This window comes from Barbus barbus (assembly GCF_936440315.1).
Source record: "Barbus barbus genome assembly, chromosome: 30".
NCBI classification, from domain to species: Eukaryota; Metazoa; Chordata; class Actinopteri; order Cypriniformes; family Cyprinidae; genus Barbus; species Barbus barbus.
In genome coordinates this window covers 29150201-29177853 of record NC_136758.1, presented here as the reverse complement: position 1 = coordinate 29177853, position 27653 = coordinate 29150201, and the positions used below count along the sequence as shown (strand labels likewise).

Here is a 27653-nt window from a genome sequence, read left to right as displayed (position 1 = left end):
TGCATGAAATATTTGAATATAAATTTGTTGTTAATGAGTTGTTAATTGCAGATAAACCATAGTTCTGTCATAATAAACACAATAACTATAACGAGAACTGCTGTAATAATTATAATGAAACTAAAATAACTACAACAACAACTATTATGATAACCACAATGACAACTATTACAATTATGACAATAACTATAACAATGGAATACATATAACGACAACCATAACAATAACTGTATTAACTATAACTAGAACAACTATGATAACTATGACAGTAACTATAACAATAATAGCTATAATGATAAATTATATCATTAATTACTTAATTACTCCTGAAGCCATATTAAAATTCCAATATCTCTGGAACCGAACCATATAGGGCCTTAAAAATTAAGATGCCAAAAGGAAAGTTTGTTAAGACCCAATATCTAAAAGGGCATTAAGATATTATTAATACTTCTTGAGTTACAGGCATGCAAACTTTGGAGATAAAACTGGAAAAGTGGCGTTTCCCCATTTTTGAATGGTCACCACTGGCACATAATGCAACAAAGATTACTAAAGTAAACAGATTTTACTAATAGATCTACCAGTCTCTGTGTGAAAATAACATTATGATGCTGCCATCTTTCTAAAGTCAATTTGACCCCCCTGTAATTTGGCTCTGAATCTCAGGTGAAAATGGCCATTTTGACCGCCCTCTACAAAACATTGAATTACTCAGTAAATAATCCTCCATGACATTTAATATTTTGGCTTTCATCATTGTACATGTCTGTCTTTCTTCAGAAAAAATATTAGCAAAATCAAAAATGTAAGCCGGGGACCTCTGGTTGAGTTGACACAGAATGACCCATCATTGAATGATGATTCTCCTCACCTTGGCCTCAGACGTGGGCTCCAGGTAACACAAGCGGTTCCCCAAACCCTCGGCGCTCAGACAGAACTTGCGGTTCTCCTTCTGAATGCAGGCCACACACTGCAGAACCACCTCATCGTCCTGAGGAAACAAACACGGTCAGACAAACCAGAACTCACAGATACATGTTTACATGCACACCAGTAAGGTGAGAACTCACAAACACATGTGCAAATGTCATGCTTGAAACCAGTAAAGCATTAATTAAATTAAATCACAGGCTGTGAAATTTGACAAACCACACTAAGCCATACAGCACTATCGACTTTATTTTGATATATTGTGCAGCCCTAATCTGAACATTTTCAACCAATATCTAGATGTCTTTTTCAGAAGGCTGCTTTGTTTCAGTGTTTTTATAAGAGCCAGCTACTGTTAGAGTGAATTAAACTGAAGACTGAATACAAGCACAAACCTTCTGCAGTTTCACAACCAAACTGAATTACTCCATATGGAAGCGCAGCTCGTGTGTGTGTGTGTGTGTGTGTGTTTCTCCGGTGAATGTGCTGATGTTCTCAAATGCTGCAGCACAATATCCAGATGCTTCATTTATTCAGGGAATGTTCTGCAGCATCCCACCGTCTGCTTTATTAAATATAAACGGCTGAATGACATCTGCATTGTGCTGCACTGACACATCACTGAGGGTCAAAGGTCAACGGATCACACACCTTCCTCTGCCAATGTGACGAGCAAAAATTATGAAGATTATGATAGCAGCAGCTGTACCGAACAATGACGTCAGAACATAATGAACCATCATGTTTGTGTACCGTTACACCCCTAATATATATATATGCCATTTGTAAAAAAAAAACAAAAAAAACAAGAATGTCATCAAATTAATGTAGAAAGTCTTGCTGAAGTGAAGCGTGACTCAGACGGACCGGATGTGACTCAGATCAGCTATTAACGCTCAAAATCACCACAACACACTCATCACTAGTGTCCCATTATCATCCCAGCCGCCTCAAACAGCTCTGGAGATCAGAGAATCTGTCTGAGATCAGCAGAGAGAGAGAGAAACAAATGCAAACGAGATTCTTTTATTAATCGCAATGATTCATCTGGCAAAGACTTATTATATATTTTTATTATGCGACTTTATATCGTGCAATTCGGACTTTATATCGTGCAATTCAGTCTTTATATCGTGCAATTCGGACTTTATATCGTGCAATTCTGTCTTTATATCGTGCAATTCGGACTTTATATCGTGCAATTCTGTCTTTATATCGTGCAATTCTGTCTTTATATCGTGCAATTCTGTCTTTATATCGTGCAATTCTGTCTTTATATCGTGCAATTCAGTCTTTATATCGTGCAATTCGGACTTTATATCGTGCAATTCTGTCTTTATATCGTGCAATTCTGTCTTTATATCATGCAATTCTGTCTTTATATCGTGCAATTCTGTCTTTATATCGTGCAATTCAGTCTTTATATCGTGCAATTCAGTCTTTATATCGTGCAATTCGGACTTTATATCGTGCAATTCTGTCTTTATATCGTGCAATTCAGTCTTTATATCGTGCAATTCAGTCTTTATATCGTGCAATTCTGTCTTTATATCGTGCAATTCGGACTTTATATCGTGCAATTCAGTCTTTATATCGTGCAATTCAGTCTTTATATCGTGCAATTCAGTCTTTATATCGTGCAATTCGGACTTTATATCGTGCAATTCTGTCTTTATATCGTGCAATTCTGTCTTTATATCGTGCAATTCTGTCTTTATATCGTGCAATTCAGTCTTTATATCGTGCAATTCTGTCTTTATATCGTGCAATTCTGTCTTTATATCGTGCAATTCAGTCTTTATATCGTGCAATTCTGTCTTTATATCGTGCAATTCTGTCTTTATATCGTGCAATTCTGTCTTTATATCGTGCAATTCTGTCTTTATATCGTGCAATTCGATCTTTATATCGTGCAATTCAGTCTTTATATCGTGCAATTCAGTCTTTATATCGTGCAATTCTGTCTTTATATCGTGCAATTCGGACTTTATATCGTGCAATTCTGTCTTTATATCGTGCAATTCAGTCTTTATATCGTGCAATTCAGTCTTTATATCGTGCAATTCTGTCTTTATATCGTGCAATTCGGACTTTATATCGTGCAATTCTGTCTTTATATCGTGCAATTCGGACTTTATATCGTGCAATTCGGACTTTATATCGTGCAATTCGGACTTTATATCGTGCAATTCGGACTTTATATCGTGCAATTCAGTCTTTATATCGTGCAATTCGGACTTTATATCGTGCAATTCGGACTTTATATCGCGCAATTCAGTCTTTATATCGCGCAATTCAGTCTTTATATCGTGCAATTCGGACTTTATATCGTGCAATTCGGACTTTATATCGCGCAATTTGGACTTTATATCGTGTAATTCGGACTTTATATCGCGCAATTTGGACTTTATATCGTGTAATTCGGACTTTATATCGCGCAATTTGGACTTTATATCGCGTAATTCGGACTTTATATCGCGCAATTTGGACTTTATATCGCGCAATTCGGACTTTATATCGTGTAATTCGGACTTTATATCGCGCAATTTGGACTTTATATCGCGCAATTTGGACTTTATATCGTGTAATTCGGACTTTATATCGCGCAATTTGGACATTATATCGTGTAATTCGATCTTTATATCGCGCAATTCGGACTTTATATCGTACAATTCGATCTTTATATCGCACAATTCGATCTTTATATCGTACAATTCGATCTTTATATTGCACAATTCGATCTTTATATCATGCAATTCGATCTTTATATCGTGCAATTCAGTCTTTATATCGTGCAATTCAGTCTTTATATCGTGCAATTCAGTCTTTATATCGTGCAATTCGGACTTTATATCGCGCAATTTGGACTTTATATCGTGTAATTCGATCGTTATATCGTGCAATTCGGACTTTATATCGTGCGATTCCATCTTTATATCGCGTAATACAGACTTTATATCGCGCAATTCAGTCTTTATATCGTGCAATTCGGACTTTATATCGCGCAATTTGGACTTTATATCGTGTAATTCGATCGTTATATCGTGCAATTCGGACTTTATATCGTGCGATTCCATCTTTATATCGCGTAATACAGACTTTATATCGCGCAATTCAGTCTTTATATCGTGCAATTTGGACTTTATATCGTGTAATTCGGACTTTATATCGCGCAATTTGGACTTTATATCGTGTAATTCGGACTTTATATCGCGCAATTTGGACTTTATATCGCGCAATTTGGACTTTATATCGTGTAATTCGGACTTTATATCGCGCAATTTGGACTTTATATCGTGTAATTCGATCGTTATATCGTGCAATTCGGACTTTATATCGTGCGATTCCATCTTTATATCGTGCAATTCAGTCTTTATATCGTGCAATTCGGACTTTATATCGCGCAATTTGGACTTTATATCGTGTAATTCGATCGTTATATCGTGCAATTCGGACTTTATATCGTGCGATTCCATCTTTATATCGTGCAATTCAGTCTTTATATCGTGCAATTCGGACTTTATATCGCGCAATTTGGACTTTATATCGTGTAATTCGATCGTTATATCGTGCAATTCGGACTTTATATCGTGCGATTCCATCTTTATATCGCGTAATACAGTCTTTATATCGCGTAATACAGACTTTATATCGCGCAATTCAGTCTTTATATCGTGCAATTCGGACTTTATATCGCGCAATTTGGACTTTATATCGTGTAATTCGATCGTTATATCGTGCGATTCCATCTTTATATCGCGTAATACAGACTTTATATCGCGCAATTCGATCTTTATATCACGCGATACGATCTTTATATCGCGCAATTCGGACTTTTCTCAAAACTCTGAGAAAAAAGTCTGAATTGTAAGATAAAATCACAATTACCTTTTTTATATTTGTTTTTTATTAAATGACAGAATACATTTAAAGAAATATGCTGATTCTAAACAATTTGAATAAATTAATTCTCAAAATAAGATTAAATAAAATCAAACAGATGCAAATAGTTCATAATAAATTTAAAGTGCATAAATCTGACCTGTTTCATTTATGTATGACTGACACATTTTATTTTATGTTAAAAACGTTATTAAAAATCCTAAATTCAGGCCTGCACATGTTTTTAAGTGTTTGCTCAAACATCAGAGGAAGAGATGAGTGGCTGTAACGAGACTGAAGTGACCGTGTACTTTAATGACTCACATTTAGAAACAAACACGAGTTTAAGAGCGAGACTATAATGAACATAATGGTTCATTTACAGACCAAATAAACGTCAAACTGCCTGCACTGTATATTTCATGCAATCCATCCGGTGATGATCCAGAGTTTAGATGAATCACTTCTGCCTGTTTTATTCTCAATTATAAAAGTCACTTTGGGCAAAAGCATCTACTAAATGAATAAATAAATGCAAATGAAATACAGCCAGAGGATCAAAACATATGCATGCTTCAGTAGACACTAAAACAAATGAAAAGCACTTGATCACTGCATCAGCATCAGCAGCAAATGTCTGTCTGGGGAATCCAGGTCATTTCCCAAAGGAAAGAGGAATCACAAACCAGATACAGTTGTATTTATGCATTTGCCAGGTGATTTTATATTGTTTGAGCTACAGGATTTCCATAATGTTTCTACAGTAATGGCTGCATTTAAATTTATTGTCATTTCAAGGCAAATATTCTATATTCAACAAACATTACAATACATACAAACCATATAAAAATAAAATTAGAAAAAAAAGACAAGACTAGATAAAGATAAAGATAAAATACTATAATGTATTTTTTATAATATATGTAAAAGTGTAATATAATTTAATATATTTAATTTAAATATACATGTATAATTTATATATAATTAATTTTGCACGTATAGGGCAGCTTTATATAAACCTTTTAATGATATAAGATTTATACAAATTTATACAGATTTATACAAATTGACATTAAATAATAAAGACAACACCATGAGGTTAAAGTAAACATATAATGAATATGTACATTCATGAGATTCAAAACCAGTCATGCGCTAATTTTATAATCATGTTTTCTTGTATTGTATACTGTACAGTATATCTTACAGTATTCTATTTTTATTTTACTTGTACAATTGCACAGCACTTTGTTGTACACTTTGGTTTTTAGAGTGCTTTATAAATAAACTTTGATTTGAAATTGACAGAATTTGAGAGCTGACACTTTGTTTCATATCAAAAGCAACAAAGTACCAAAGATTACTGCGATTATTGGAAATAAATAAAGACTAAAACTGAAATAAAAACTAAAAAAATTAAAGAAAATCAACCAAGAAATAAAAAAAAAAAAATTACAAACCACATAAAATTCAAACTTAAAAATAAAAACATTTGGCTTGATAACTAACTATAATAATTAAGTTAAAATTACTAACTGGAAATAAATAAAGACTAAAACTGAAATAAAAACAAAAAATAAAATAAAAAATAAATTCAACCTAAAAAAATTAATTAATAAAAATGACAAAAAGCACATAAAATTAGATTTTTTTTATTTATTTAGCCTAAATGAAAAAAAAAAAAAAACAATAACAAAAGTATTGAAATAATGCTAAAATAACACCGGATGGCAGGTGCACTACAAATAATGAAAAAACACAACAGCATAGACTAAAAGATCAATCTTGGAAATGTAAGAATTTATATCGGCTAATCAAACCACAGATGGATTAATCTATATTGTCAGTTGTCAAACACACACACACACACACACACACACACTGAGAGCAGAGCTGGAGGAGGTTTATTGAGAGCAACATCTCTCTCTGAAACACTGCGTCTGCATTTATCCCCGACTGTAAACACACAAGCTGACGGAACGCTTTTCTTTCATTAAACACACTGCTGACCGCACAAGCATCTCTCAGACGACACACACACACACACACTCTGACAGGAGCATCTCTATAAAGCATGGTTTAGAGGGCAGAACCGAGTGTTAGAGCCGCAGGTGCCGGCCGTTCCTGAGCCAACAGTCTGTTCCTGGAGCGAGACGCGCTCAGATCAGACTAAACACAGACTAATGACCGTCTGAAGACAATCCAGTCACAACAACATGGAATCTGGCAAATCTGAACGAACAAAAGCACAAAAAGACTGCTATTGAAATCTAAAGTCTGCAACTAAAGTTTAACTTATTTAACTTTAATGTATTAGTGCACAGGGGAAGGTAATTCACAAAATAGAATATTTAACAATAATAGCTTATAATATTCATCATTAATATTATTGATTATATTATAATTATAAATTAGTGCTGTCAAACCATTAAGAGTTTTATGAATTCAGTTGATTAGATATGCATTTTGATTATTCAACTATAATTAAACTATTTACAAAATTCAGAAAAAACTAATTTCATACAGCCCTAAAATTTGATTTGTTAAATATTAAATTGTTGTTAAATTCCATTTTTATGATTTCAACAATTAGAATAGCGTTTTAAATTACCAAAAAAGTACAAAAATTTAATTTATAAAAATGTAATAATATTTTTTTTATATTATTATTATTATTATTATTATTATTATATATATATATATATATATATATAAAATATTCTATTAATTGTGTTTCAATATTCTTAGTTTATTTGTTCCTTCTGTTTTCATATGTTCTCCTTGTTCTTAATTTGGTGTATTAATATTCTTTGTTTATATTTTGTTAAAATATATTATATTTCCTTAACATCAACCTGCCAAAAGGGACTACGCATGAAAATTACCCAGTGTTGGCTAAATCTGGCGCATTTGACATATTGCATGTACTATTAATGTGCATTGTCCCTGATTAAATCAAATAAATGAAATGAAATGAGCCGGGGCTTTACTCCACAGATCACACACTAAACACATCTGCTGGAGAAGATCCTGGTTATCTGAGGAGCTTCTGGCTCACAGCGGCTCTGGAAGAGACAGGTTTCTGTGGAAACTGAGACTGTAAATGTCAGCAGAGGAAGAGATCAGCTGCTGCTGCATTATGGGATTATTTCAGCTCCACAGGCGCTCAAAAACAGCAAGATAATGACTCAAAATCAGAAGAAAATGACACTACATAATCATTTGAGACGGTACTTCTAGGGATGCACCAAATGTTCCAAAACTGAACGAGCAAAAAGACAGAATAATATGCCCCGAACAATGACGTGACGCGATCAAATAGAGGCATGCACTAATGCAGCAAACACGTCTGCACTGTCTGAGAAAGACGCAAAAATCATTACAAGCACCGACAGCGAGAGACTGCTTAGCGCTGCATCTCATGTCTCCGATGAGAAGAGAGAGCGGTGGGTGTTGCTGGTTACTGTATGATGATTGAAATAGCAAAATGGCCAAAAAACGATTAGTACATAAACTGCAGAATGCTATGTTTTCTAAAACACGCACGGATTGCATGTATATTCAAAGCTGCACTGAAACACTGTTACTCCTCAGCTGCTCAGTAACATTTTATTCATTTATTTACAGGCATGTGACAATGAGATACGTGCAACAAACATCTTCCCAAATTCATAATGAATCTGTTGTCAACAAAAAGAAGCACTGAGGTCTTCCTGCAGATTTCTGCCAAAATAAACGCTGAAAAATGAAATTTGGGAAAAATAAATAGCATTTCATGAAATCTAGTTTTTGTTCAACTTTAACAAACCTTTTTTAAAATTATATAAATTTTATGATTTTAATTAATTAGACAAAGCAGAATCCAAAAAATCTGCAGAATTTGGGAAAAAGAAAACTGGATTTTGAAAAAAAAAAAAAAAAAAAAAAAATACTGATTTCATAAAATGTCATTTTTGGTAAACTTTTAAAAAACTGCTGGTAAATTGTAAAGGATTTACGATTTTAATTGTTTTAATAATTAATTATACATGCTTTTTAACTGCTAAAATTTCATTTAAATATTAAAACCGAATCCAGAAAAATTAAAGCAGAAAACCAAATTAAATAACAGATTTTATTAAAATGAATGTGTTTTTTTTTTTTACTTTAATGATTTGTAATAATTCAGTTGATTAGACGTGTTTTTGATTAACATTTAACCTAAAAAAAGAATCCAGAAAAAAGGCAAACATGAAATTTGATTTCATGATATGTAGTTTTTAAACTTTAATATATTTATGTTAAATTATATAAATTGTATGATTTCAATTAATTAGACAAAGCAGAATCCAGAAAAAAATCTGCGGAAATAAAACGGTACTTGGAGAAAAAAAAAGTTCATAAAAAGTAATTTATGGTAAAAGTAAACCGTAAAAGCTTCACGATTTTAATTATTTTAATAATTAATTATACATGCTTTTGAATTGCTAAAGTTTCATTTAACCATTAAAACAGAATCCAGAAAAATTAAAGCAGAAAACCCGAATTTAGGAAACAATTAAACATTTTATAAAATTGAATTTTTGTTAAGCTTTAATAATTTGTAATAATTGCATAAGTTTCAAGATTTCAATTAATTATGTTTTTTTTTACTGAAATTTAATTCAACCATTACATTGGAATCCAAAAAGGAAATGAAAAAGAAAAAAACAGAATTTAAAATGTTTAATAAATAGATGTTAAATTGTAGACTTTCAACTAATTAGAAATGAAAAAATGGAACTCTGGGAAAATAAAACGGATTCATGGAGCCATAAAAAGGCCGTTTTTGTAAAATTTGAATAATTTTGTTGTTAAATATTTTTAGGGTTCATGTTTTTAATTAATTATGCATGCTTTGTAGATCCAAAAATGTAATTGAAGCATTAAAACGAAATCCAGAAAGATAAGAGCATTGGGAGAAATGAATCAGATTCATAAGCAGTTTGATGACAGAGTTAAACCGGTTCAGGCTGCGTTTTACTCTGCGCCGTGAGTTACGACATGCAGATATTTCATTCAGCACAGTAAACATCAGCAGCTTTAAGAGTAAGTGCCCTCAGTAGGCGACGCATCTCATCCTGATGACCTAGTGAACGAGGAGAGACACTGGATCAGACACAACCACAGCATTACAGACACATCAGTGACATTCAGGACATCAGACGTCTAGCTATAGAAAGTTCAAACTCAAGGATGGATCAGTACCCATTGTTCATGATCCAGCTGCACCTCCAGAAGAAGAAGTCTCACACTTTATATTTATGATTTATGATTGCTCTTCCACAGAAGAGAGGGGCGGGGTGAGCCGAGCTCATTAGCATGTAAAGAGATATGCACCGAAACGAGAGCTGTTTTTGACGAGATAAAAAAGGGTGGTTTTTCACGACCACTGAGACCATTTCAAGAAGACCCTAAAGAATCATACCAACTCGTGGAAAATAGGCATGCAGTGTTCCCTTTGAAGCACGGCCACTTTAAAATCATTCTGAGGTTAAATACAGATTTAAAATCATAAGATAGAGTTTAATAGCCATGATACTGTTTTTGAAGCTTTGCATAGCTACGACAGGAATCTAACATTGCCTTAGAAAAACAGTTCATCTTAAAAAACATAAAGCATATACATAAACCCATATAGGAAATATAAGAGCTATCGGATAAGCATGTAACAGTATACACTTGTGAAACATTGGTGTTTAGAGCAGTCACTGCAGAAATCAATTAAATCTGTACGTGGGAGTGTGTGTGAAAAAAACTACGGCACAACAAACCCCAAATGACTCGGTGTAATGTAAGGCTATGATTTGTATATTATATTGTATATAAGTGTATATTACTCTGTGTCTCAGTAAAGTGCAGCACTGCGTTTATTTACACATGATCTGCTCATCATAGTCTTTTTAGATCATTTTCCCTAAAGATTCTAAATGTTTTACAGTGAAATATTACTATAGTTTTATTTATTCATTTGTTTTATGTAGTTATTTTATTTATTTTTTGGTAGTAGTAGTCACTTAAAAAAATATATATATATATATTAAGCATACTGATATATAATCAGAAAATTGTGTGTAGCTATATAATCACGCTGATTATTATACATTACAATCATATCATGAAAAAACAATATATACATTTATTATAAAAAAACAATTATATTTTTCAACAAATCTGTTAAACTGTGATAAATTAGTTTAAACTGTTACAAATAATGTTTATCGCAGCTCTTCTCGTAATCTCCAGCAAAACAGCAAAATAAATTAGATTTATTGAAATTTGTATAAATATTGATTCATGAACAAAATTACTCGATTTAAACAATTAAAACAATTCTTTTAATGAGTAGTTAAAAATAACAAAAAATAAATAAAATAAAAACCTTTACTTTTTACTCAGGATTCAGTCTGATAAGACCGTCACTGAACAGATCGATATTACAAATATCGTGAATTAATTTAATATTTTTTTGCTTACATCACCCACCACTAGTTTTGAGTCATACGTTATGAATCTTTGCTGTGTGTGTGTGTGAGTGTGTGTGTGTGTGTGTGTGTGTGTGTGTGTTTGACTAAAAAGCCTTTGATACAGTCGTGTCAGCGCTGAGCGGAGCTGCTTTACAATAGTGGAGCACATTTCTTCATTTAGTGGATCAATAACTTATTACAGCAGACATTCACACACTGTCTACAGCGTACGTGTGTGTGTGTGTGTGTGTGTGTGTGTTCATCTGTCCATCTGAACAATCCCTGACAGACACACAATGCTTCAGATTAAATTACAGTAATACGTCACAATCAGGATCCACTGAAACATGCGTGTGTGCTTTACTGAATATGAGTAATATAGAAACATACGGCCACAAGCCTCTGAGCATCAGGATAGTGTTGTAAAAACATCACATATTAAAGATAAATGTCAAATTGTATGATTTCAATTCATTAGACAAAGCAGAAACTAGAAAATAAATCTATAGAATTTGGGAGAAAATAAAATGGTACTTCGAAAATATAAAATAAATCAGATTTCATAAAATGTCATTTTTGGTAAACTTTAAAAAAAAAAAAAAAACTGCTGATAAATTGTTAAAGCTTCATGATTTTAATTAATGATAAATGCTTTTTAATTTCTAAAATTTAATTTAGCCATTAAAACTGAATCCAGAAAAATTGAAGCAGAAAACTGAATTTAGGACAAAATAAAATAGATTTTATAAAAAGTTTAATAAACTTTAATAATTTGTCGTTGAATTGAATACGTTTTAAGATTTATTAATTAGACTGATTGGAATCCAGAAAAAAAGGTTAACCTAAAGATTAACAAAAACTTTTTCAAATTATTTTATTTTTCTGGATTGCATTAAAATAGATTATTGTTAAACTGTAGATGCTTCATGATTTCAACAAATAAGAAAAAAAAGGTGATCTATTATAAAGAATCAATGCACAAACTCATACACGACTATATCTTAATAAAATACAACAGTCAAACAGGCAGATCTTACCATGTTTAAGCTGCTTTTTAAGACTTTAAGAAAAAGAACTGAATGTAACAGAAAACATGAAATATTAGTAATTGAATATCAATAGCACAGGCTTTTACAAACGTAAACACCACAAACACAGCCTCCAGCACTGATGAACTGCTACTAAATATAATGTAGAAACCTTCAAATAGAAACTGACATTTTCTGTAAAGCAGCTTTGCATCGATTTGGATCGTAAGCACTACACAAATAAACTTGAATTGAATTGAAAATCTAGTTGCACTTCATTTGATGGAAAAAAACTTTACAAAAAGCCTGAGATTGTACTATGCCTTAGATTAAATACCATGGTAAATGTCCAAAAAACACTGTATTACCAAGTCTTTTGCTAGTGTCTGCTGCAAATGAAGCTCAGATCTGATCCTGAGCGGTTACACTTTCATTCAAGATGAAAAGGTTCCCGGGCACAGATCCGTCACACTGAATTAAACTCTGTCCTGAAGTGGCCTTATCACTCTCACACACACACACACACACACACACACACTCTCTCTCTCTCTTATCTGTCTGTCCATGAAGCAGGAGCGAGTCTGATAAACAGAAGCATGTCTGAATGTCACTCGTCAGACGCTGTGTCTTTATTCTTCTGATATCAGACGCGATTCACATCACAGACAACACAACAGGTGTGTGTGTGTGTGTGTGTGTGTGTGTGTGTGTGTGTGTGTGTGTGTGTGTGTGTGAGATAAACTACAGGTGCCACAGGTGTACACACACAAACACATAGAGACAGTAAATCACGGTAAACTGGCTGAAGGTGATGTAAAAGAGACACCAGAATATTTCCATGCTCTGAGGGTGAATCTCATCAACAACATGTCCTGTTTATATTTTAACTCAAAAATGAGAAAAAAAAATGCATGAAGAAGATTAAGCCTATTATTATGCATACTATCTTATGACATTGTTTTGATGTCATTTTATCTAATTATATTTTATTAATAATTTAATAACATTTTATTTGATTTTTATTCTTTTTTTATATATAATTTTAATATTTAATATTAATTTTATGTAAATAGACAGTAAATATAATCATACTGTCAAAATAAAACAATCCAACAAATAAAATTGATATTCTACATTCATTTAAAAGAAAATCTATAGTAACACTTTACTTAAAGCCTTTATGCATAATGCATTATAAGAGTAGTTTTAATGCTTTGCTTATGCACCAAAATGCATTGTACATCTCATCAATAATAGTAACCACAGTTAATACATTATAACACTTATCAATTCATTGTTACACTATGCATTTTAAATTTGGTTATAATTATTTACGACAAGATATAATTTATTACAATGCCAATTATGAATAATTATGCATTATGCCCTTTGTAAATAATACATAAAGGCTTTAAGTAAAATGTTACCAAATCTATCTTCAATTTCATGAATATTGTCAATAAATAAGTTCACATTAGACATTCACCGGGGAAACACTCGCTGTGCTGTTTATTAGCAGCGTCCACAAGAAGAAATACAAAGAGTTTATGTGTTTATCAGATATTCAGACTGAAAGACCAAAAACAACCACAAACAAAGACAATCACCGAGTGAAATCAATCCATACTGTGTTTGTATGGAGAGACAGACAGAGAACAGGGAGTTATTTCTGCAGCGAGACCACGCTGCTCACACACACACTTCACTGCAGCAGCCTGATGCTGCACTGCACAACACACACACACACACACAGACAGACAAACACAGTCTCATGCACACACATACAAACACATGCACACACACACAATATGCAACACACGACACACGCACACTCACACACACTTTACTGCTGCAGCCTGATGCTGCACCTCACAACACACACAAATGCACACACACACACACACACACACACAAATGCACTTACAGATACACACCAATTAAAGTCTCGCGCACACACACACACACACACAAAACATCAACTCACAGACGCACACACTCTTACAGTCTCATGCACACTCACGCACACAGTCTCACGAATGCACATAATCACACAGATGTACGCATGCACACTCAGTCTCACATTCACACTCTTATAGACACGCACAGTCTCACTCTCTCACACACACTCAGTCTTACAAATCACACACACAAACATGCACAAGCACATAAACACTTTCAAACACACACAGATGTACACACACACTCTCAGTCTCATGCACATGCACACACACTCTCACACACACATGCATGCACACTCACTCTCATGCACACACTCAGTCTCAGATGCACACTATTACACACTCATTGTCTCACGAATGTGCACACACACATGCACATGCACACAAACACTCTCACACACACATACTCACTCTCATGCACACTCTTGCAAACACACACTCACAGTCTCACACTCACACACACACACACTCAGTCTTGTGCGCATGCACTCTCACACACTAACTCTCACACACGCACACACTCAGTCTCATGCACGTGCACACACACTCTGTCTCTCACACACACCCACACACACTCTTACAAACACACCCTCACAGTCCCACTCACACACTCAGTCTTGTGCGTATGCACTCTCACACACTAACTCTAATGCACGTGCACACTCACTCACACACTCTCACACTCATACACTCTCACACACACTCTTACAAACACACACTCACAGTCTCACTCTCTCTCACACGCGCACACACACACTCAGTCTCATGCACGTGCACACACACTCTGTCTCTCACACACACACACACTCTTACAAACACACCCTCAGTCTCGCTCTCATACACACACACACTCAGTCTTGTGCGCATGCACTCTCACACACTAACTCTAACGCACGTGCACACTCACTCACACACTCTCACACTCATACACTCTCACACACACTCTTACAAACACACACTCACAGTCTCACTCTCTCTCACACGCGCACACACACACTCAGTCTCATGCACGTGCACACACACTCTGTCTCTCACACACACACACACACTCTTACAAACACACCCTCACAGTCTCGCTCTCACACACACACACACTCAGTCTTGTGCGCATGCACTCTCACACACTAACTCTAATGCACGTGCACACTCACTCACACACTCTCACACTCATACACTCTCACACACACTCTTACAAACACACACTCACAGTCTCACTCTCTCTTACACGCGCACACACACACTCAGTCATGCACGTGCACACACACTCTATCTCTCACACACACACACACACTCTTACAAACACGCCCTCACAGTCTCACTCTCACACACACACACTCAGTCTTGTGCGCATGCACTCTCACATACTGACTCACACACACACTCTTACAAACACACAGTCTCACTCTCTCACACACACATAATTCACAAACTTATGATGAAATATAATTACCATGCATCTATTTATACTGAATAAATAACAGAAGCTATACAGTGAGCAGCACAAATGAACACATCTGACACGAGTTACACTATCTGACATACAGCTGTGTGCGGTTTACATCAACACACACGGCACATTACACTGATCAGACATGATGAAGAGCAACACCATCATCATCACTGATCCAAAGCTCACTATAATACACATTTACAGAATAATACAGTATATAGGAGCAGACACGACTATGGAAATGAGTTGCATGAGACAGACAGACTGAGCTGTGAAGAGTTCATGAAGAGGAACAGAGAGAGAGAGAGAGACAAAGAGAAGTAATTCCTCTTAGAATTCATAGAATTCTAAAATGTAGATTTGTTCTACTTTTGAAATGTATATAAATGCATGTTTTGTTGCATATATATCTGTTCTAGATTCAATGTAAACACTATGCTTTGGCCATTCATAGAAACAATTGTCATGCCAATAAAGCACATATTGAACTGAAAATTGAGTGAGAAAGATAGAAAGAGAGAAAAAGACAGCTGTGTGCTGAATGCTGCAGTGAATCCATCACAACACAAAAACATAAACACAACACCACTGAATCGTTCTCTGTGGAACCAAAAATGGTTCTTCTATGCATCGCTGTGAAGAACCTTTTAAGCAGCTTTATTTTTAAGAGTGTTGATGAACACTGTGTTGAATTTGCATTGATGCATTTAACAAATGATTTTATCATTTAAAAAAAAAGCTTGCACTGCGCTCTAGGTTTACATTAGTTTTATGCTTATGTTCATGCTTTTCTTCGGAAACGAACCCACGACCTTGGCATTGTTAGTGCTGTGATCTTCTCTTTGAACTACAAGAAGGCTATAAATATCATATTTAGAATATGTCTCCAACTGGAATATGGTGCTTAAACAGAATTTGATGTGCAATTAAAATCACTATATAACATCCCAAGAACTTCACTTCACATGATTCAACACTGCATCTGTTTTACAATCATTTCATGTGCATCTCATTCAGTCAAAACTCAATTCATATAAAACAAATATTACTAATAAAGTCTGTTTCAGATATCTGACTATATATCAGAAAGAGAGAGACATATTTACATCTAGATACACATACTGTATAAATCCATGCTGTATACACACACATGCACGTTTGTATTTATATATGCATGTATAAATAAGAGACTTGACATCGATTCATTAGAATTTAATCTGGCTTCTTAACATATGAACACACACACACAGCACACACACACACACACACACACATTGGTTTTTGTGGTTTATGGGGACTCTCCATAGGTGTAATGGTTTTTATACTGAACAAACTGTGTGTGCTATTGCCCTACACCAACCCTACACCTAAACTTAGCCCTCACAGGAGACTTTGTGCATTTTTAGATTTTCAAAAAAACACCATTTAGTATGTTTTTTAAGCCTTTTGAATTACGGGGACATAGGCAGTGTCCTCATAAACCACCTTCATATTGTAATACCTCTGTCATACCCATGTCATTATACAAATTTGTGTCCTCATAAACCACATAAACATGCACACACACACACACACACACACACACAGAGAGAGAGAGAGACACACACACACGCACACACACAGAGAGAGAGAGAGACACAGACACACACACACACACACACACTCACACACAGAGAGAGACACACAGACACACACACACACACACACACACACACACACTCACACACACAGAGACACACACACAGAGAGAGACACACACACACACACACACACACAGAGAGAGAGAGACACACACACACACACACACACACACACACACAGAGAGAGACACACAGACACACACACACACAGAGAGAGAGACACACACACACACACACACACACAGAGAGAGACACACATGTATACATACACATATATAAACGTGTACATACAAAATAAACACATAACAACCTGAATTTCTAGCGCTTCACACCAGCTGTCTTAGATCAAATGAAACTTATGTTAACTAGTCACATTGAACAGCTCATAATTCATTAATTCGAGAGTAAATGAGCTTAATGTGTCAAATACAACACAAAGAAAAATCTTCATTCTCGTTAATCATCTGCCCACATCAATTAAACACCAAAGTGCATGACAATAATCAGCGGTTTATTAATAATCAAGCGGATCTCTGACTGAACGCCACTGCGTTATAATGAAGCGATCGTCTCGCGGCGCGTCGCGCACGATATAACGCGTTTGAACCAGTGTTTGATAAACACACAAATCAGAGATATCCTGACAGAGAAGCAGTCTCACCGTGCGCAGGAACTGGATCTCATCCTCCGCGTCTCCTGCTTCAGCCATGATGAGCCGAGCTCCGTCAGACGCGCCGCGCCGCGCCGCTCCGATCAACGCGTCCACTTCAACCGCATTGGGCTTCGGCTCTGACGTCACGCCTGCCTGGCGCATATTCATATTAATACACAGGTGAAGTATTGGATATGTTTCTGTTTTGTTATAGTTTCTAATAAATAAAAAAAATATTTAACTAAAAAAATTAATGAATACGCGGAAGTGTAAAACTTTGAGCCGCTTTATTATTTATTATTGTTTTATACATTTATTTATTCATTATTTTTTCCTATTATTATTTTTCCGTCAGCACTTCGTGAGAAAAAATCCTCTGTGCTTTTACTTTCTTTAATCACTCCCTGTTTTAGCTTGTAATAACCTTAATGACGTCTGAACAATTTATTTAGCACTTATTGTGTTTATTGCGTCTTTATGATAAATTGCTTGATTATTGCTTGATTATTGCTTATTTGTAAGTCGCTTTGGATAAAAGCGTCCGATAAATTAATAAATTTAAATGCAAAATTATTATGATTATTATTATTGTTTTATTTGCCTGTATGTATTTTTTATTTAGTTATGTATTAGAATTATTTGTCTAGCATTAAATAAAAAAATAATTCAAAAAAGTAAACGAAATATAACGAAAAAGTAAAAAATTCTGTCTGAATTATTGTTTTATAGTTATATTTATTATATTATTATTATTTATTTTATGTGCATCTATTTATTTATTATATTTCTTATGTAAACACTAATGTGGTTGCTTCTCTTATGTTATTATGTATATAAATTGATTATGTTTTTGTTTTTGCCTAAACATTTTTAAAAAGCTGAACTTTGCTGCCTGAATTTGTTTTTATTATTAGCATTTTGTATATTAATTTTATTATTGTTATTGTACTATTATATTTTAATTATTATAGCATTCAATAACAAATAATGAATGTTGCATATTTAAAAAAAAAAAACATAGATAATATTTATATTAATATAGTGAGCTTAACTGACCGTAAGATGGAGTTAATTGAACACATTTTGTTGTCATATGATGGAGTTATTTAATTGCTATAGAAAGCAAGCATGTGTGTAAGTGCCCAGTGTCTGTAAACCGTACAGATTGTGTGACCCAGTCTCCCTAAACTATGAGAGCTCAGTGTCTGCTCTTCTTTGAGAAGCCGGTAAGTGACTTTGGCTCTTCATGCAGTGAGTAAAGTAGATAACTGGGACGCTGTATAGAGCCTGCTGCTGTGTTCAAGGTCACACACACACACACACACACACACACACACACTAATCGAGCTCTGTTCACTGGTGAAATGATGTCAGGCTCACAATGGGCTGTAACTGCAGAAGATAAACAGCTAATTATGTCTATGTTAACAAATACAGCCCAGAATACAGGGATGAATCATTTGAAATGTCACATGAAGTGATGGATTTGAAAGAAAGCAATGCAAAGTGAGGTGTAGGATTGATTGCTCTGACAGCAAATGTGACTCTTCATGTCAATATTAGAGACAAAGCTGCAGTTCTGCTTCAAAACGAATCTGATCGTTCATTGCTGACAGTTTTGAAGATGAAGGCTTGTTCTTTTAACCTGCAAAAATTTTAAAAAATGTTTTACATTTAGGGTCTACATATATCCGGAGACCCTATAAGCAGTTTGAAGAATGGATGGATGGAAGAATTTACAATTATGTATTTAGCAGATATTTTTATTTTATTTTTGAAGCAACCTAAAATCATCCAGGTTTATTAGAAACTATGTTAAATGCAAACCAGAAGATTTTTTATTTTCTAATGTCTTAGCATATGCATGTGAAATATTTTAGTGTTGCTTGTTTCTTGCTGGTTTCATGTCATTCTAATCACTTTTTGTAATCAATTATGTGAGATATGAGTCATATGATACACTACAGGGTCCCATGTTTTTATATTTAGTATTATTATTACACTTTTTTTAACTTGATTTGCTCAGAACTAGATATTTGTATAAATTAATTAAATACATTAGTGGCAGTTTATTGGGAAATATTCTGTTAAATAATTTAATAAGCTATTACTTCAATTAAAACATAAGCATTGGCCAATGCAGGTAAAACCATAATTTGACATCTGATCCTCTGCTGCCTCCTAGCGGTGGTGTGACTGCAAAACAACATCAAATATGTGGAAATAGAAGTAAATAAATAAAAATAGAGGTATTCCCTGTAGCTCAACTAATTCCTTTTTTTTTTTTTTTTTTTTGCATAAAATCGTCTGCCAGTGCAAAGATATACATGTAAACCAACATGAAGTGATCATATTAAGTCATTGTTAAATTAATTAAAAATATGTTTTATTATTGTTGGGTCATTATAAACATCTTTTTTAAATGTATTAATAATGCCAGTAAAACATTAGATACATTTTTTTTTCTTCCAGTTATCCAGCTATAACAGATTAAAATAATATAATAAAACAGTATATCAGTGTGCAGATAGCCTCAGGAGGACCTGACAGTGTTATCATGATCTGTATAGAGTTCTCAGTGTCAACGAGCCTTAAGCGTTTGATTTAATGGTTGAGGACGCTTTTTAACTGTGATATGTCCTAATATACATCTACTCATAAAGCCAACAGTCTCTTATTTCAGCTGAAACTGCATATGATATGAAATGCAATGGTTGGGTGATGAAGTTGATCTGTGATATAAACTCATATTCGTCATTATGTGTATTGTTTTCTTTTGAAAGTTAGAGATTTTATCAGCCAAGATCCAGTTACTATAGTTACTGTTACTACAATAAACCCATAGTGTGTTTATACAGGACTTCTCCAGACACTGGCAGCAATATTACGCTCTTGTATGGCGAGCTCTTATGAAAGTTGGTGTATATTTATATGTAGGCTTTTAATATTTATGTTTTTTTTTTCTTTAGATTATCATAATGATAATTGAACAAATTACGATTTACTAGTCACAAAACATCAAGACATCTCAAGATATTACAGTAAGTGTAAATATTTATACTGTAAGTTACGTGCCTCGGTTTGAACAGTAAAGCGCGTGATGCGCGTGTCCGTCACGCAGGGTTGCCAGATAAATCCCGTCCTATCAAAACTAGCCCGATCGGGTTTTGAGAGAGGTTCCACGGTAAAAAATCGCGTTCCGGGGATTAAACACACGTTTGTGGTATGGTTCCCGGTGCAATTCACATTCCAGGGGATAAATATCATGTTTTCCCTTCAACCGGACATAATAAACAACCCGAGGCAACAGTCTTAAAAGGATAGTTCACCCCAAAATTAAAATCCTGTCATTAATTACGCACCTTCATGTCTTTCTATGGTTTCTGGGCCCCCTGGACAGTATATTCACTCAGGCCCCTCGGTAGAAATCGCAGTTCCCCCTCGGGGCCCCTCAGAGAGCTCTCGGATTTCATAAAAAATGTCTTAATTTGTGTTCTGAAGATGAACGGAGGTCTAACGGGTCTGGGACGACATGAAGGTGAGTAATTAATAACAGAATTTTCATTTTTTGGGTGAACTATCTCTTTAAAGAAGCCCAATTCCGCAGAAAACCATTTGAAGTTTGATTAAAATTGGCGCACCTAACTCCATCCTGCCATGGTGTAAAAATGATCTACTAAAGTATTTTTCATCATTAAACTCAGGAGCACACAAACACCTCACTAAATCAACACTTTGTGAAAGTCATTAGCCTCCCAATGATGCCCCCCCCCCCCCCTCTCATATATTCCCATAAATTCAGACGCCGCTCTATTCTTCATGCATTTAGCTTCTTTGAACTTTCTGTTGACTTATATTGATTTATAATGAGATAATCTTCTTTTAACCCTCACACAAACATTTCTGCGTTTCATTTTCATTCAAATATTTTCAAGTTTTATTATTCTTGTGGGGATATTTAGTCGTTTATATAATTATTTAATAGATAGATAGAGGTTCTTCTGTCCCCTTTAAGTCCATACTGCTGTCTTTCTGACATTCTGCAGCACTGCTGCTTGCTGTATGACACACTTCTGATGGGGGCGGGGCCGCCTTGAAGCCAACCAATCACAGCCGCGGATACAAACGCCGCCGCCTCTGATTGGTCTGCGCGCCTGTCAATCACAGGCTGAGAGCGCTGTCCTCCAGAACGCACTTTATTCCGAGAGAGAGACGCGGATCCGTCATGCGCCTCAGATGGGTGAGTTCAACACGATTAACTTCAAATAACACTCGATTATAGAAATCAAACACGTTCATTTAGGCTGAAATTATGTGTTAATGCTGATGAGATACCGCGTGTTATTTGCTGGACGAACAGCAGCAAAAAAGACGCCGAACTTAATGCCATGTTTTATTATAGATATGAAAAGGTCATGCAAATGCAGTTGATCGTAATCATATTTTAGCAACATTAAAGGTGCATTGTTAAATGCAAAGTGATCGCGTGGCTGTGCGAAATGCAGTGTATGTTTAAAGCATCAATGATGCAGCAGTGCAAAAATAACTTTCTGCATAATAAATGATGCTCAATATAGTACAGATTATTCAATGCACCGCTCCTATAATGCACCAATATAAGATACTGGTTTGTTTGGGTTTGATCACTGTTGAACTGTCATGTCATGTTTTAAAGGGACATAGTGAAAGTGAATGCAGTGAGCAGCTTCTGCATGAGCTCACATTATTTTAAAGTGTCATTATAATGAGTGTGTGTGTGTGTGTGTGTGTGTGTGTGTGATGGCTGATTATTATGAGGCTCATGATGAAGGGTGCTCTACTCACTCAACTGCGTATTTAAATAATTATGCATACAGTTCAAAGGCTTTAGCAGGAAAAAGCGTACTGAATGACATTATCAATAGACCCACTGTTAGTTGTGCATTCATGGATATTTTTGCCAAAGCATCTCCACAGTTTATTTTCTGGCCTGTAAACATGTCTGGCAAACAGTTGTAAGACCCCGGCTACGATGCATGGAATATTACAAGATTAATATGTTCATTATAATGATATTTACAAAGCTTACTTTTAAAAATGACTTCTAATTTTGTACACTGAACAAAAAATTATGTAGAAACTATTTTTACTTAGAAATTGCAGACAAAGTCAATGTGGATTCATAGATATTTTGTCAAAGCATCTCCACAGTTTATTTGCTGGCCTGTAAACATGTCTTACAGTGAAATATTACAAGATATGTCTGTTGATTATGACAATATTTGCTTATGATTGTACAAAGGTTACTTTTAAATATTATTTTTAATTTAATTCTCTGAAGAACAAATTTACTCAGAAATTGCTAGTAAATTACACAAATAATTACAGAGATTCAGCAATTAATGCATATAATTAAATATGAAGTAGAAAGACTAAAATAGCATTTTCTTGTAAAACGTACTCCAAAAATCATAATTTAATTTTCAAAAATGACAACTTAAAAAAAAAACATTTTTAGTGTTCACATTTTTTTTGTCTTTTTAAAATAATTCAGTGTGCAAGCCAAATTTAATACTTGTTGATAACTTTAAAACCTATTTGTAATGGCTATGAATCAAAAATATTATTTAAAGAAACTTTTGATATTGTTGTGGATTTTAAAGCTCTATGTCTAAGCAAAAATGTGTGTGTTAATAAGGTTTTTAGATAAAAATCTGTTGCATATTTACAATTGAACAGTTCCAATGCAAAAGCCTCTAAAAGCCATCTTGGTCAAAAATGAGATGAAGATACTGAGTGAATGCTCTCCACACATAGTATATGTTCATCAAGTACTTTAACCTTCAAATGCACTAAATCCCAGCCTCAACCCATTCAGAAGTACCAGTACTACCATAGAAACCTATATATAGCAGCCAGAAAGAAATGCTCATTTTATGAAAAATGTCAGACGTACTTAGAGGCTGTTGCATCTGAACTCTTCAAGTCTACATGCATCTTAAAACAGATTTATGAGTGTTTATGTCTCACTAAAAGCCTCCGTCATTTTGACAGGCCTTCGATCGCCCCGATGATGAACACCCGCCGTGTCAATCCACCCCGGGCCGTCCCCGACTCGAGACGAGACCCACGAGACAACCGCCAACTTAATTTAGGAGTGTGACTAATTAAAACAGGCCTCCGTAATGGAAGGCACGCACACTGTGCTGCGTCTGTACAAACCCATCCAGGAGCTGTGCTTCATCAGTCTCTACTTCCCAACGAGGAAGTCCCGAGGTTTCTCACGAGCTGGCCAAACCCCTCGGGAAGTCCAGCCTCAAGATGAAGACGCTAAACAAAGAGGCCAGTATTACTGCGAGGCGACTAAAGGAGCGGTCGTGCAGCTCCACTGGCTCGCCGCAGAACACCATCAGCTGCTGACAGACCTCCTGTCTTTATGCAGTGACTGCGCACACAGGATTAAGATGGGCAACCAAGATGGAAAGCTTCTGGAAGGATATGGGGAACATCTCGGAGGTGATGTTAACAGCACTATTTCTCCGTCCCCAGAGCATAAGAGAGCAGCTTTAAGAGTTCGTAAGCTGAAGAAGCTGGGTTCTAAGAGCGCTGAAGAGATAAAGAAAAAGGTGCAAAGTGGAGCATCCGAGTTTTCTCCGAAAGCAATCTCCATCCCTGGCATAGATACTCCAGGATCAGGCTCTTATGTGAGCATCTCCAGCGAGGTTTTTCCTCCGATGGAGGAACACTTCCAGATCGCAAACGATGGGTGGGATTTTATGGAAGAACCTCGTTCTTTTGAATCCGAAATGGATCTTTGTGCAGAGCTGTTGGAGTTTGATAGCCAACTCACTTCGGAGTACAAAAAACCCTTGGGAAACCAACATGGATGTGTCCAAAAGGAGATAATGAGGAATATTGAAGGAAACCAACAAAGTCAACCAAGTTTGGAAATCAATCAAAGAGACGTGAGAATTGATGAAATGGCTACAAAACAAAACCATACGGCTTCCAAAGAGGAACCTGTATCTCATTCCAGCTTGGATCACCAGCAAGAAGAGATCAAGCGCTTTACTCAGGTGGACAATGAGAAAACCAGATCTAACTTCTCACCCTCCATTGACGCCAACTCTAGAAGCTCTAACCTTCGTCCCTGGAGCAGAAGCCCCACATCAAGCTCTCTCTCTGGGGTCTTCAATCTGTCTTATCCTCCTGCCAACAGTCTCCAGAGCATGTCTCCTGTCTTATCACCTCTGTCTTCTCAGCTCCCGAGTCCCCAGATGAACCACCGGATTGTGTTGCTTCCTGAGGAGGATGATGGGAATAAACGCTCCTCGAGAGACGAGCCCAAAGTCGCCACAGAGGTCATCGACAAAAACGGCAACCGTCGGACGATCACACGGTTAGACTTGAACCTCAGCAATCATTTCTATCTGAATGGAGCCAGTACATCGAGTGCCATGGCCTCAGGTAAGAAAATAAAAGTTTGTGTTTACATAGTATACTGTATGTGTGTGTACTGTGCATATGTATTATCTATGTATATATTTAAGACAAATGTTACATTTATATATAATATAAATATATGAATATAAACTAGTGCTGTCAAACGTTTAATCGCGATTAATCTCATCCAAAATAAAACTTAAATATAATATATGTGTGTGTACTGTGTATATTTATTATGTTTATATAAATACACACACATGCATGTATATATTTAAGAAAAATATGTTAAGTTTATACATTTAAAATATTTATAAATAATATCAATTATATGAAATACATGTAAATATTTGAAATTTTCTTTTAAAATGATAATTTTTCTCAGGCTCCTATGTTTATGTTCAGTCATTTCACTTTAATGGCAATGAAAGAAATGTATTGACATTAAAGTTAAAATACTGAACGTACACATAGGAGCCTGAGAAAAACGGCTGGGTTTCTAACGAAACTCTTCATATACATGCTTATAACATTAAGAGAAAACAACTACATTCTCGGAGCGTCCTCATGATGTTATTTGTACTTGAAGGTCCTAAGAAACATTTTTAGCATTAAAATAACATAATAACATATAATAATAGTTTTGGTAAAGATACAGTTTAGTAGAACATTTAAGAAATGTTTTCATCACCTTTAAATAATTTTAACACTCTTAGAATATTACAAATAAACGTTTAAATAGCGTTAAATTTTGCGTAAAAATAAAATTTAGTAAAATGTTTAAGAAACATTGTAGTCACCTTTAAATAATTTACAACTAAAAGTTCATATAATGTTATATTTTGGGTAAAAATAATATTAGTAGAACATTTAAGAAATGTTTTAGTTACCTTTAAATAATGTTGTAATCACAAAGAAAACCATGCATTTTATTGTCCTAAGAATATTACAAATAAACGTTCAAATAATGTTATATTTTAATAAAAATAAAGTTCTCATAATATTGTGAAAACATTCTTAGAATGACATTTTTGGAATGTTCTTATGATGTTATTTGTTACTTGATGAACGTTGTAAGTAAAAACAAGAAAACTGGACATTGTAATGTTCTTTTAATGTTTAAATAACATATTTTGGTTGAAAATAAAGTCAGTGGAAACATTTTTGTAACCTTTAAATAACGTTATATTCACAACAAGAAAACTGGAGATTTCAATGTTTTAGAAACGTTTCAAAATAATGTTCCCACAACGTCTTAAGGTAACATTAATGTATTAATTAACACGAACGAACAATGAACACTACATTTAGTACACTATTTATTAATCTTTGTTAATGTTAGTTAATAAAAATACAGTTCATTGTTTATTCATGTTAGTGCATTAACTAATGTTAACAAACACAGCTTGTGATTTTAATAATGCATCAGTAAATGCTGAAATTAACTAAGATTAATAAATGCTGTAGAAGTATTGTTCATTCTTAGTTCATGTTTACTAATGTAGTTAACTAATGAACCTTATAGTGCAGTGTTACCCGTTTTAATATCCTAAATGAGTAATTTGGGAATTATGCTTGTGAAATCAAACTCACTGCTATTAATCTCAGTTGTCTAGGTTTATTCTGATTTCTTAGGCTTGTCATGTGACTCAGGCCTCCCAGCCCTCTTTCCCAGAGATCCATTATTGAATTTTCTCCGTGTGTGTGTGTGTGTGTGTGAAGAATCCAGTCCTGATCTCAGTAAGATCAAAGCCGGTGGTCAGCTCTCAGGTTCAAACAGCGCTGCCGCTCTCATGAACATAATTTGCTCTGCACCTTCCTCCTGTTGTTCTGCTTTGGGTCGCTTCAGAAGTCCCAGACATTAGCAGGATTAAACCCTCTGTTGCTGGAGCAGGACTTCAGAAGCGTGTAAACTGCATCTCATGGCTGCGCTGACCAGAAAAGAAAGAATTCCCATTAAGCATCTGCCCTTTCTGTGATGTTCCTCTAATTCAAGCCTAAATTCAGCAGATATATGATTTGATCATCGCCTATTAGACTTATTAGACTCTGTTTGCTTGAGGCAGAAGAGATGCATGAAGTCTGCAGGATAATAAAGTCCAGTGCTGAGCTGATCTGATCACACATGACAGCTTTATGAACCTGAAACACTCTCTGCTTAGAAGAGAAAGGGAGACATAGTTTATTTCTAAATGATTATAAT

The 27653-nt window shown here is 34.9% G+C and overlaps 2 protein-coding genes across 2 annotated transcripts in view; one reads left to right on the top strand and one right to left on the bottom strand.

Moving 5' to 3' along the window:
• The window catches only part of LOC306850645 (ryanodine receptor 3), a 174514-nt gene extending 156366 nt beyond the window's left edge, over positions 1 to 18148 (bottom strand). Inside the window, 2 exon segments of the mRNA XM_079386378.1 lie at positions 875 to 994; positions 18038 to 18148. Of these exon segments, the coding sequence (XP_079242504.1) occupies positions 875 to 994; positions 18038 to 18085 (168 nt within the window). The 5' untranslated portion in view covers positions 18086 to 18148.
• Positions 18149 to 22200: 4052 nt separating this feature from the next.
• The window catches only part of LOC306850622 (formin), a 97227-nt gene continuing 91774 nt past the window's right edge, over positions 22201 to 27653 (top strand). The window contains exons 1-2 of the mRNA XM_079386344.1: positions 22201 to 22268; positions 24062 to 25474. Coding sequence (XP_079242470.1) covers positions 24193 to 25474 — 1282 coding nt within the window. The 5' untranslated portion in view covers positions 22201 to 22268; positions 24062 to 24192. The remainder of the gene's footprint in view (positions 22269 to 24061; positions 25475 to 27653) is intronic.